This window comes from Hypomesus nipponensis, chromosome 17, assembly GCF_054491055.1.
Source record: "Hypomesus nipponensis isolate SF chromosome 17, ASM5449105v1, whole genome shotgun sequence".
Lineage (NCBI taxonomy): Eukaryota > Metazoa > Chordata > Actinopteri > Osmeriformes > Osmeridae > Hypomesus > Hypomesus nipponensis.
Genome location: NC_140377.1, coordinates 23,680,698 through 23,693,953, shown reverse-complemented (window position 1 = coordinate 23,693,953; position 13,256 = coordinate 23,680,698). Strand labels below are relative to the sequence as shown.

Below are 13,256 nucleotides of genomic sequence, written 5' to 3'. Positions count from 1 at the left end.
GGTGATCGTGACACCTGCTGGTGTAAAGAGTTCTGGGTCACAGCTCTCCCGTGACGTCAGCCCCGAGGACCTTGTCTGCAGTTACAGTACTCGAACTTGTTTCCTTAGTTTACCAATTCTGTAACTGCACCAAAGTAACCAGAACACATTTCCATCAGGATTAATTGTGAATTTATGCATTTTAGCACCAAACTCAACCACAAGCAGGGTTACACATTAAAAAGTCCATGGGTTCAGACAAACCAACCCATGAGTAACTCCATCTCCAGAAATGGTAAATCCTCAGTCTTCCTGTGCCTGTTTCACAACATGCCAAAGAAATGTAGACAACTGGGTTCTTTTGGGGTTTTATTTGAAGGGCCATGCAGTGCCATCCAGTTAAGATTTAAACATTTTAAACAGTACAGGTGGAAAAACCAATACACTTGCAATTAACCAGTACAAAATAACAAAACTAACGTTACTGAGGAATGTAACAAATTAAATAAAAGCAAAGCAAGAGAAGTGTGCTGTCACCACTGCAGACCCCTCCCTCAGGACTCGATAGAGTTTCTAAACCCTGTTGTGTAAATAAGAAAAATAAAACAGTACAATATTCTGGATAGAGTAAATAACAGGACTTAAAAACAGGACCAAAAAAGCAAAATAAATTACTTCTTGACTTGAATGTGCGTTGGTTGGTTACTGTGGGGGCAGGTTACTGTGGGAACTGTGGGGGCATGGGGTAGGGCACCATGGGGGGGGCAGGCTGCTGAGGAGTCTGGGGGAAGGGGAAGGGGGCATGGCTCAGGCCATTCTGCCCACCCCCCTGCGCAGAGAAGGGCGTGGCCTGGAAGCTCTGCCCCCCAAATGCCCCCGTCTGGCCAGAGCTGTAGCTGGACTGTCCGTTGCTCCCGTAGCCCCCTCCGCCCCCTGCCCCGCCCCCTGCCCCGCCCCCAAACCCGTTAGCCCCACTGCCGTAGCCCCCATTCTGCGTGTTGGTGCCAAACACCTTCTTTGCTCCGCTGTCGAAACCTCTATCGCTGTCCCGATCCCTAAAACTACCGCCAAAGTCTCGCCTGCCTCCGGACGAGTAGCGGTCACGCCGGTCGTCTCTAAACCCGCCACCTCTGCCTCCCCTTGAACGCCCTGCAACAAACACAGGGCTCAGACAAGGCAGGGTGCCACACACATTACGAGTCATGACAGACAGGAAAGGAACAAGCTTCACATTACAATGAACATTAAACAGCTAACAAAGGCTCCTAAACCAACACCTCAAAACAGCAATTTAGAAAAGAAAGCAAAGCAGAGAAACAGGGAAGGGAAAAAAAAAAAGTCTGCAGCTTAAACCACAGTTCCTGTATCTCACCAATTAGATTTACCTCCTCTGTCTTCGGCCATCTGGAGCAGCTTGGGGTTGATGGCCTGGTTGGCCTCACGGAGAACGGCCACCAGGTCCCCTGCCTGGCGCATGTTGTTGGGCGTGAAGAAGGTGTAGGCGGTGCCCGTCTTCTGGCTGCGAGCCGTCCGGCCGATGCGGTGAATATAGTCCTCTGAGTTGTTGGGGTAGTCGTAGTTGATGACAAACTTCACGTCCTCCACATCTGTGGGAGTGTGTTGTGTAGCGAGGCGAGAGAGGAGAGAGGGCGCACAAGGAAGCACGCACGCCATCGCCACCACAACAGCCAATCAGAGAGAGGAACAGTTAGTAAGTGGCCCTGAGGACAGGTGGGTGAGTCCGGCCGGTGACATAACGGGAAGTCCTACGGCAAGATGTGATGCGCACACACATCCATGGTAGAAGCACCCCAACCCCCCCTGACGCTCTCCCCAACCTGCCCCTGCCCCAGGGTCGACCCCAGCCTTACCCAGAAGGAGTATGCCGTTACCTGGCCGTCCCCAGAGCATAATGACCCACATCGACAGCACCGGCCATCGTGTCAGTGGAGCCGCCCTGCTGCAGTCTCGTGGCAGAACCAGGACTTACAGGGTTAATGGCCCCTTCCAGAGGGCTGCACAGCCCAGACCTGACCACTAGAGGGAGCGCCCCCAAGAGCCAGAGTTAATCCCTGGACCGACAACAGCAACTACCTAGCCACCGCCCCCCCCTCCCCACCAGTCCGGTCATGAGCAAAGAGAACCAGAGTTCGGAGCGCCAGAACAGTCTCTCCATGGCAGGGGCGAGGGAGGGGAGCCATCTTGGATTAGGTCCCAGTGTGGCTGAGCGCCTGCAGCGTCTCTACAGAGGTGAGCCAGATGGAGCTACTGCCCTCCAGACAGGTTAGGACCCACGCCACCTCAAACAGCCGCTCCGCAGCTCGCCTGGGTACAGGCCCAAATGCACGCAAGGCTAGAGCCGGGGTGCAGCAGAGGCAGACCAGGGGTCCTAACAGATGCCAGAGAACAGGAGCAGAGAGTGGGGGCGGAGCCCCCTTTTAGACAGGCCTCACTCGGACCCTCTGCACCTCTGTAGCAGCCTGGGGCTGAGGGGACCAGCGCCCCGGAGGAGCCCCTCAGCCTGGACAGCTCTCCAAGAGTCGCCCCTCCTCCTCCTCCGCGCCCTGGCAGACCTGCCAAGCAGACCGCTCCTTCAGCAGGGAGAAACTCAGAGGCACAACAGTTAAAGAAAGCAAGTACACTTTCTTTTGAGATTCAAGTATGAAGGTAGTTGGTGTCGAGCAGGGACACTAACCTAGACCCCTGGAGGCCACATCAGTGGCGATGAGGATGGGGGCTTTGCCGTACTTGAACTCTGGAAACACAGGAAAAGTTAGGGTTAGTAAGTGGCCCTGAGGATAGAGGGTTAAGGTTGGTTACTGTACTTCTGCAAGACGTGAGGATCATTTCTCTGCACAAATCTAAGGGTGCTTTCACACCTAATAGTCCGTTTGCTTGGTCCGAATCAGTGGATGAGTTGCTACTTTGTTGCATTTTTCATTAGGTCTGGTTAGTGTTCACACGGTCCCGTTTTAAGCGAACCAACGTTTGGAAAAAAATGACATTAAAAAAAAAATTACACGCGGTCATACAGATTGTTAATTTATTGGACAGAAGATGTGAGGGAAAATCACTTCCTTGTCACGAACAACAATGGACAGCAGCGATCGCAATACTATCTTTAATTGTTATGATTTGGTGTTGCACGACCACGTTTTTGGGTTGCTCGTTGGTCTTTTATCAAACCATGGGAACTGTGTTTGTCTGACGAGCTACCACTTTTCCATAGAACATCACGCACTTTTAGCTGTCTACGTTTTTAACTTTCAACCAACATTGGTCCACTGTGCAATAACGACGCTTTTTCAGTACATCACTAAATAATTAAAATACCTCGCTACTCAAATGTGTCTCCACAAGTATCTCTGCAATATGATCATCAGCCCATATTTGCCGTTCCTTCACTTCATCATTCCCCCACGTTTTCCCTCAACTCATTTCGCTGCTAACGAGTGGCACGGCTGTCTCCAGCAAGTGTAAATTCCCTTTTCAACCCACAACGCACTACATTTTGGTTTGCTTCCTGGAATAGGTCAATATTAAGTCCAATTATGTTCAGACCTAAAGCGAACCGAACCATGGTTCACTTGGAACCGGACCGAGTCCCATCTTTTTAGGGGGACCATGGTTCGGTTGTTTGATCCGCACTAGAGGGCGAATGCGTGTTCGCACCTCTCCAAACGAACCGTACTTTTAGAGAAGACGGACCATGTTCCGATTGAAATGGACCAAACATGTCAGGTTTGAAAGCACCCCAAGTAAAACATGTAGGAACTTCTGATGTAGCTGCTGCACTGGCCTCCTGTTCCCCACACCTAAACCAGTTACTGAATTAGCTGTATGGTATTGTAGTGGTTTCCTACTTCAGCATCCTAGACCTATATCCAAGTTCATCTGTGCAGCCGTTAACATTTAATTTTTAACTCACCATTCAACACCCAGTCTCTCTCCTGCTGGCTCTTGTCACCATGGATACCCATTGCTGGCCAACTGGAAAATAAAAGAACAGATTACTGGTCGTGTTACTAAGCAACATGGTTTGCACACGTCACACCAGCCCTTGAAATCAGGTGTAGCAAAGCTCGGTAGTATATTGAGGTTGCAGGCTCAAATCCCATGTGCACCATGAAGGCAGGTGTGCGCAGAGTGCTACGTACCCATCCCTCCTCATCCTCCTGGTGATCTCATCACACCTGCGCTTCGTCTCCACGAAGATGATGGTCTTGTTCTCCTTCTCGCTCATGATCTCCTCCAGGAGACGCAGCAGTCTGCAGGGGGCGTTAGATTGCACTTAGAACAATATATTCATTATATTTAATATGCAATATTGTTGATCCATGCCTGACAGCAAGAGTATTCATATCTGGTGTGGGACTCACTTGTCCTCCTTCTCGCCGTCGTTGCAGACATCTACAATCTGCAGGATGTTGTGGTTGGCGCTGAGTTGCAGAGCACCCACGTTGATCTGGACATACTCCTTCAGGAAGTCTTCTGCCAGCTGGCGCACCTCCTTGGGCCAGGTGGCGCTCCACATGAGGGTCTGCCGGTCAGGCTGGGGGAGGGGGGGCAGGATATCAACTACTGGGCCACACTGGTCCCTTGGGATGAAAGCAATATCTAAAGTAGAATTTACTGGACTACAAGCCAAGTACTAGTAGGTCAACAAGGCGACAGACATATCTGGTTTGCATCTCTAACACACGGTTCAATGGCCTTCCAACAGGATACCCTCCGGTACACTTACACGGATCTGGTCTACTATCTTCCGTATCTGCGGCTCGAAGCCCATGTCCAGCATCCTGTCGGCCTCGTCCAGCACCAGGTATGTGCACCTGCGCAGGTTGGTCTTCCCAGACTCCAGGAAGTCGATGAGCCTGCCGGGGGTGGCGATACAGATCTCCACACCTGAAACAGAAAGGGGTTAGCCAACTGATCAGTCAGGCATAGGCCTATATCTCAATCCAAATTATCAGAGTATAATTGTCACAGCTTTATAATTGTTAACAGTAGCCTACAATGGCAACAAACCTAAATCCATACATCTATCCTCCATTTTCCCCCGACACAAACATGTTAAAAAGGTTAGGCTACTGGATAATGGATTAATAGTAGGATAATGGATTAATAGTAGGCTATTTAACAATGTCGAAAGTCAATTATTTTGAGCAGTGTTTCTCTCTCCCCCACCCACCCCCCCACCCCACCCCCCCCCCCGACCTATGTAGCCTATCGTTCACGTCAATCATGACGTGTTGTTTTATTTTGATGAAGCAGTGGATGAGGGAGCTGTCATGGTACAAGGCTCAAAGGGAACGTTCTTTCTGGAAGAAGTCATGTGGATGTGTGCATTGCTTTTGCCGGGTGGATTGTATGATCCATGTTTTACCTCCCGGGCTGCTTAATAGGGTGCACGCGCAATTAGCTTGACTACTTAAATCTGACTTGAATTAGTAGGTGTGCGTGGACTTTATGGAACCGCTTTAACCCCGCTTGACTAATTAATCTAATTCAAGTCAGGTTTGGGACTTTACGTCCAACTTTTTTGAGCTGCCTTTATGGAACAGGCCTCGGCTGTTTAAGCTTCCTCTGCTGACATACACGTGGTCACAGCCATTACCAATGTGTTCCTTTGTTGACTGGACGACTAACTGGAGCTCCACATGATATAAAAACCAGACAACTGGCATCTTGTTGGCCACATGGGTGAAGGCCAGCACCAGAACAAACAAGGAACAACTTCTATACTAGCTGCAGCACAGGTACCCATTATACCCACTGGAGGCCCCAGCAGCTGGACCAGTCTCACCTCTCTCCAGGTCACGGATCTGGGGTCCCTTTGGCGCCCCTCCGTAGATGCATGTTGACTTGAGGCGGGATGCTCGGCCGTACTCTGCTGCCACCTGCTGGACCTGTTGAGCCAGCTCTCTGGTGGGGGCAAGCACCAGGCACTGGGGGGGGGAACACGATTAATAACAGCTTTGGTGGGGGGTGGGACCTGGTAATGAGGAGTTAGTGGGGATGGTACATACGATGGGTCCATCTCCACGCTCCAGGAAGGGCTGGTGGTTGATGTGCACAATGGCTGGCAGCAGGTACTGGGGGGGGGGGGGGGGGGGGCACAGGTTAGAACTTCACACCTCAGTTGCATGATTTAGATTAAAGTAATTGTTTAATGAATTAAATGTAACGTCTAAAGGAATGTTAATTTAGCCGCCTAGTTCCCCAAAACATACTGGAGTTGTTTGAACCTGCAACCTCCTTACCCCCAGTTAACTACTCAACACTGAGCTACACCACCATCCAATGTATACCAAAACTAACTCAATTGACCAAATCAAGTCATCACATGCATTATAAAAAAGGCTAAACGCACTGGTCAAGGACATTACACTCAACAGAGGCCAGATGTTGCTTACAGAGAGGGTCTTCCCAGAGCCGGTCTGTGCGATGCCCACCATGTCCTTCCCACTGAGGGCCAGCGGCCAGCCCTGAGCCTGGATGGGGGTTGGCTCTGTCCAGCTCAGCTTGTTGATCACATCCATCACATAGGCTAAACACAGGGCACAGAGCACACTCAGGGCACAGGAAACAGTCATAGGTTAAACAGTAAAAATGAGCAGTAAGAAACTAGTAAAACTAAAACATGCAAAGTGCATAAAAATATGCAGAAAATAACACCCAACTAACCTAACACCCAACTAAACTAAACCCAGTCATTTTCATGGTAATCTTACATGGAAAGCTAGCCTCGTGGAACTTCATGATGGGGTTGGGGCACTCTCTGCCCTTCACTGTGACAGTCTTGGTTCTTCTGTACTGCTCCACCTCTTGCTGCAGGGAGAAGATAACATGAAGCTAGACACATGTGGAAGCTAGGCACGTGGACGCTAGCAAACAGCTATTGCACAACAAGGCAACACGTGCCGAGATAACCCATTCTTCCAGTTACGTAACGGAGCATGGCGGTGGTTCTTACCGGGGATCTCCGAGTGACATCGGGGTGCGGTTGGTAAAAGTTCTTCTCAAACTTGGGTAGTTCGTCGAGGTTCCAGTGCTTCTTACGCAGCCTTTCTCCGGGATTACCAAATTTCCCACCCCCGCCTCCCCGGCCTCCTCCACCGCCACTGCCAAAACGTGGGGGTCCGCTGCCATACCTAACCAAAGATCATTTAACAGAAATTAGCATTTCAACGACTAGTACATGCCACCGGCACAGCTACAAATAGAGGGCTTGACTAATCTGAACGTGAATGACCGCCTGTTAAATTGTTGCACATTTAGCAAGTCAACTAATGGCCAGATGCAACGCTCATCTGTAGTTTAATTTCTTTATGCGTTCTCAATAAGCCGTGAAGGGTGTAAACGAAACCTAGCTTCAATGTTGTACAACTGCGTCATTTTTTTAAAAAGACTGCCATATTCTTTCTAGCCAGCAGAGGAACAATGGAAAAACCGGCCGGCATTTTGTCTTCACATTCAGCGCTGCCACATGGCGACCAGATAGCTACAGTAGGCATCCTGGCCGGCACGCAGGAACAATAAGGCCTACGCATCAAGTCGGTCATTAGTGACAGACAAATATCAGCATAACCAGAGAAATTACAGGCCAAACTACCGAGCTAACGTTTGTCAATATGTTCTGGGGAAAACTGCAGATTTGCTTATTATCTTGGTATTTAAGCTGCCGCACGAGGCCTTCGATGGTTTTAACAAACCTTATCTCGCTAGAAACGTCGTTGGCTAGCAACGTATCTAGATGTATTCATTTGTGTATCCAACCGAGACAAAATGTTTAACAAATGACTACCCGAACTACAAGACAGAAAAGTCTTCTTTGGATAAGCGCAGCATCGTGTTAATATCCTATCGATATCCATTTCTCTTTATCAACCGGTCAGCCATTTCTTTTTGAGGGAACACGATGGTCTACGTTTGTCTACCCCACAATAAATATATTTAAAGTACACTACTTACCCTCTGTCTCTACCACGATCTCTGTCGGAAAATCCTGGCATCTTGTAAACAAAGTGTAAATAAAAAAAGATAAATATACTACGTTAAAGGCCGACTGAAGTCCCGACCGGCAGTGATGGTGCTGAAATGCCGGTGACTAAAAAAAGAAGGTCGGTTTTTATTGCAAGAGGAAGTGTCACGCCATGTCAAAACGATGTATCCATCCGCCTGTGGTTGCGTTTGAAGACTTGCGATGTTAAATTACAGATAAACAACCAATACTTTGTGAAGATTTGGGAGAAATGCAACAGTATATGTGAATTGGTTAGTATATATATGAGAAACCGAATTGTCATTCGAACTCTACTTTCGGAATGCTCGTTTACCCACTATTAATGCATACATTATAATGTACGCCTATATCACACCAAAAAACATTGTGTGTAGACAGCTAGATGTTAACAAATTAGGGATTAGTTAACTAAATATTTTGGCGAATGTGTACGAGATTTCAGCTTCGAGTGTGATCAGGTTGCTTACTCTGCTGTTACCAGAAGTTACGTCACCACAAAAAACAGTGCCCGTGGAAACACGGAAATGCAACCTTTGAATCCTTAACTCCAGTGCTTGAAGTGGAGAGAAAAAGGTGCCGGTACTCTCTTGCATAGGCAAATCATTATGAAATTTGAGATTTCTACTGTGAAAAACAAAACTTGGATTGCTGGTACAACAACAATTTATTGTTAGCATATTTATTAACAACATAAATGCATAGCTTCGGGAACATATTTTATCAGGGGGGTGGCTTAATGTTACGGGGCGGCAGGGACGGACTGGCAGTAAAAATAGGCCCTGCATGGACTTTTATCCAGACCAGCCCACCAGAACCGGCCCCCGTGTAGCTACGCCACCACAGCTGCCTGCTAATGCATGCATAGTCTGTGTTTGATGTGATGCCAGTTCGGGAGTTCGATAGGGCCTACTCAAAGGCCAACTTTTTTGGCCTTTATTTGAGCGCAAAATAGCCTAGTTTTTTGAGCCTTGTGTAAAATAAAAATGGCGGTTTTTTAATTGGTAAAACCTTGTCTAGTGAAAGTGGTGTCTTTTGTTCTCTTCATTTTTCAGCCCCACCCTTAGGCCTACGTTTCTTATATTCGTTTTCCATCGTTATTCTTCTCCCAGTGTTCCCGATGGCCAGTCCGCTACTGCGGGGCTATTCCGCGGGGGTGGATTTTAAAGTCATATCATTTTTAATTCTCGTGCTGTCAGGGGGTGCTGCAGCACCCTCAGCACCCCTAATTCCCGCAGCCATACATAAATGTATGTATTTATTTAAACAAGTTTGAAGCTCATGATTCGTAGCCTACCCAATGTTTCTGGTTGGACTTGGACCTCTATTGACGTGCCTGGCTCTGGCACACGCGTTCTTTTAGTGCCTTTCTGAAGCCAGGCTAACATAATTACTTACAAACAAACGTCGTTTAGTTTTTTGGTTCGAAAGCAGCAGTGAAAAATCTGTTTTACTCAGGCATCAGTTGACGCTGTTTCGATAACTTCTTTAACGCTTAAGAGTAAAATGTAGGTGATTACCGGCCAACTTTGAGCACTGCTTAACTCACTTAATACATTGATTAAAAAATGTAGGCTATTGTCTGGTGAAACTTTGTTAATTAGCCTATTGAAGCCACTTGTGTAAAAAAAATGTTTGGAATATTTGTACACTTTCTACTTTCAAGTTTCAAAAAATCTTCACGCCGATGGTCACCCCTTTCTCTAAAAGTTCCGTCACGTCCTTCGTAGAAACTCCTTCTCGCCCATCACGTCTATCGCATAAACTAAACAGAACAGTTCACACTTGGTAGATTCATTCTTATTCAAATACACGCTCGTCGGAATTCTAATCAGTTTCCCCCAAACATGTCTGAATACCTGCATATTGTCCTCAGTCACGACCGGGAACAAATTCAACAATCCTGTGGGATAATCTCATTTCTGTCACCAATACTGTTATTGTATTATCTGAAGAGCATCACAGCAGAAGAGCTTGTTGCTAGGAATTAACTTGTCACGACTGGTAGGCCTATTTTTGAATTGAATTGGTATTTATGAGGAATTTTGAGGCTGATAACCTGCAAATGTAAATTGGCACTTGGGTTCGAACCCGCCACCCCCGACATCTCAAGCGCGAACAGTACTATCAATCCAAGATTAAGAACAGTACTATCTATGCCAACAAAAATAACAGTAGGTCTACTATCTATGCCTACAAAAAGATAGTGCTTGGTATAGGTGCGAATGGCCTGCATGCATACCAGAGGAGTGAGTTTAACCAATCTTCACTAGCAGAACCCCCACAGAATTACAACCACGGAGTCACCCCCCCCCCCCACACACACACCAAGGAGTCACCCCCCCCCCCCACACACACACACCAAGGAGTCACCCCTCCCCCCCCCCCACACACACACACACCGAGGAGTCACCCCTCCCCCTGTCTGTTGGAACTACCAGACAGCATGCAGTAGGACCCTGTAAGTATGACATTCAAAGCACTGGTTCACTGTTGATGTTAAGTGGTGATCATAGGACATAAACAATGACTGGTTCCAGGGCGAAGGGCCTTCTTTCAGAGAGGAAGATGAGGAGACACTGTCATATTCAAGGAGGGCTGAGGTAAGCAATGATTGTATGATCCAAAGCCCTAGTTGTGCCCAAATGCTCGATGCTTATTTCCTTTTCCCAAAACATTTGTTGTAGGACACTGCCCCATGCGCTGACTCTGGTGACAAAGTGAGTAGCCTATAATACTAATAAATAAAAAACAATGAATCTCTCTTCAAAAAGGATGAAAATCTAAAGAATCTAGAGATCCCTGGAAATTTGATGCACTTGATGTGGAAATGAACTAGTGGAATCAACTCCCCACGTCCATCAGAGACACTAACTGTCTCCCCACCTTCAAAAGAAGGCTCAAGACGCACTTGTTCCAGGAGTACAACAGCACTTAGGAATAATTGGCTGGACCTGATGTTAGTTTCCTCCAGGACACAATGACTCTTAGTAAGAGACTTGTTGCGTTTGTTGTTTTTTTGTAACTGTCTTAAAATTATTGTACTCGCCGTGAAATATATTATTGTTGCTTGCTTTTTCCACAGGTACACTTACGATTTTGAGTTTCTTGCTGTTTAATTGTAAATTGTCTAACTACATGCTCTTACTGTTCTTCCCTTTGGAACTTCACATGGTCACGTGGTTTCACAATGTATGCTTCATGTTTGGCTACCCGCAATGTTTGGGGAAATCTCGTTGTTATGATCAGTTACCTATGCACTTTTGTAAAACTCTCTCTTGGAAGTCGCTTTGGATAAAAGCGTCTGCTAAATGCATACATTTGTGCCTTTTAAGCATTTAGCAGACGCTTCTATCCAAAGCGACTTCCAAGAGACAGCTTTACAAAAGAGCATAGGTCACTGATCATAACAACGAGGAAGTCCCAAACATTGCAAGCAGCCAAAACATGAAGCATACATTGTGAAAAACTAAACAAGTGCCAAAGGGAAGACCCATAAGAGCATGCAGTTATACAAGTTACAAATTAAAACAACATGAACCCCAAAAAGTGCAAGACTGTACCTGTAGAAGAACAACCAACAGTAAAATATTTCACAGCGAGTACAAGAGTTAACTTCGTTATAACTAACCTACAAGACCAACAAGTCACTCAATAAGAGTCATTGTGATCCTGGAGGAAACTAACATCAGGTCCAGTCAAGCATTCCTAAGTGCCGTATACTCCTGGAACAAGTGTGTCTTGAGCCTTTTCTTGAAGGTGGGGAGACAGTCAGTGTCCCTGATGGAGGTGGGGAACTGATTCCACCATTGGGGGGCCAGGAAGGAGAAGAGCTTGTGTTGGGACCGGGCGGTCTTGAGCGGTGGGACCACCAGGCGGTTGTCTGAAGAAGACCGTAGGACAGGTGGGGGTGTAAGGTTGCAGGAGACACTTGATTTAGTCGGATGCAGTCCCGTTCACTGCTCGGAAGGTCAGTACCAGTAGATTAAAGGGTCTTGAATCTGATACGGGCATTGATGGGTAGCCAGTGGAGAGAGATGAGGAGCATAAATGTAAATGCAATGTAAATGAAGTACAAAAAAATGAAGATGCAGAAGATCGAATTGGAAATCCAACAACTGGAAAAAGATGTAAGTATAACTGCCATAATAAAGATAAGCACACCCACACATATCAAGTCACTTTTTATTTGAAGAGAATATTATAAGCAATGTCATAGAGGGCTTCACATACGCCCAGAACTGCACCCCTGATTCTGATTAATAGCCCAATTCCTTAACCACTCAGCCGTCTGGCATATACTGCAACATTATGCTAACCAAAATAATTATTTGCCTATACAGCCCCAATGACATCTGGGAAAGACCTCTGTGACCAGGGAAGGTGATGAAGATTCAGCAGTTTCTTTAAGCCATATAAACTGCTCTTACAGAGCAGCAAACAGTGGCTTTGCCAATGTCTCTGCATCTCCAACGGTATACAGAAATGTGCCACTGGCAAAAAACGTGAGGCAAGGCAAGTGCTATGCACACAGCCTGTGGGACTGTAAGAGCTTTATTGCGGCGGGTGGAATTGGCAAGATATGGGTTTAGCAACCTACAAATACATCGGATCCCTTCCCTGGAGAACCTGTACCGCTCATGGAGGCAATTGTCAGTGTATGCCAATGTTCGCTCTCTTTGAAGAGCCCTTCGTATGATGACAGCTCTCTCCTTTACCACCTCGTCAATGAAAGGACACGCCATGATGCACGTTGAGTTCCTCAGCCTATTTATAGACCTTTATTTAGGCGCATTAGAAACATAGGGTGAATTTGAGTAAACTGGGACATGTTTTGCATGCATTTTCTCATTGGAGCTTCCTGATGGACTTATACCCTGACTCTTTCTGTGACACACCAATCACGTTAAATCACAAAACTGAAATTTTCAGTCACATTGCATCCATGCTAAACCTAGAGTCAAAGTTCTGTAGACTAGACATTGTCATAGCGAAGGTACAACCATTCATAAACTAAAATGATGCAGAGAAGCTAATTCAAGCTTTTATATCCATCCGGCTGGACTACTGTAATACACTTTTTGCTGGTCTTCCCAAGAAAACACCTGTAAGACTACAGCTCATTCAAAACTCTACAGCTAGATTTGTAACCAAAACTAAAAGGAAATAAGACATTAGTCCTGTCCTAGCTACTTTACACTGGCTCCCTGTTAGCTTCAGAATTGACTTTAAGGTCCTTTTACTCACACACAAA

General features: G+C 46.7%; 1 protein-coding gene and 1 long non-coding RNA gene across 3 annotated transcripts; one reads left to right on the top strand and one right to left on the bottom strand.

The window, feature by feature from the left end:
* Positions 1–335: 335 nt before the first annotated feature.
* Positions 336–8,107, bottom strand: ddx5 (DEAD (Asp-Glu-Ala-Asp) box helicase 5). Of its 2 annotated transcripts, none has more exons than XM_084677111.1 (13): positions 7,954–8,107; positions 6,956–7,133; positions 6,714–6,810; positions 6,396–6,529; positions 6,009–6,074; positions 5,786–5,927; positions 4,724–4,884; positions 4,359–4,531; positions 4,137–4,247; positions 3,908–3,969; positions 2,675–2,734; positions 1,352–1,586; positions 336–1,128 (listed from the first exon to the last, which is right to left on the bottom strand). In XM_084677111.1, the coding sequence occupies exons 1-13, from the start codon at positions 7,992–7,994 to the stop codon at positions 1,095–1,097; spliced, it is 1,494 nt and encodes a 497-aa protein (XP_084533237.1). In that variant the 5' UTR covers positions 7,995–8,107; the 3' UTR covers positions 336–1,094. The 2 variants fall into 2 exon arrangements, with proteins under 2 accessions (XP_084533237.1, XP_084533236.1); XM_084677110.1 differs by having other exon boundaries at positions 1,365–1,586; positions 7,954–8,106.
* Positions 8,108–10,389: 2,282 nt separating this feature from the next.
* LOC146254198 (uncharacterized) lies at positions 10,390–10,783 on the top strand. Its single transcript, XR_014731708.1, has 3 exons — positions 10,390–10,463; positions 10,543–10,605; positions 10,690–10,783. It is a non-coding gene; the product is annotated as an uncharacterized LOC146254198 (long non-coding RNA).
* Positions 10,784–13,256: the final 2,473 nt, after the last annotated feature.

What these genes read in the sequence shown, in the direction of transcription:
- ddx5 (XM_084677110.1), bottom strand. Translation starts at nt 7,994, where the DNA reads ATGCCAGGATTTTCCGACAGAGATCGTGGTAGAGACAGAGG. An exon ending in ATGTCACTCGGAGATCCCCG is followed by an intron (nt 6,811 to 6,955) that starts GTAAGAACCACC and finishes TTCTCCCTGCAG; the next exon opens with CAAGAGGTGGAGCAGTACAG. An exon ending in GCTCTGGGAAGACCCTCTCT is followed by an intron (nt 6,075 to 6,395) that starts GTAAGCAACATC and finishes CCCCCCCCCCAG; the next exon opens with TACCTGCTGCCAGCCATTGT.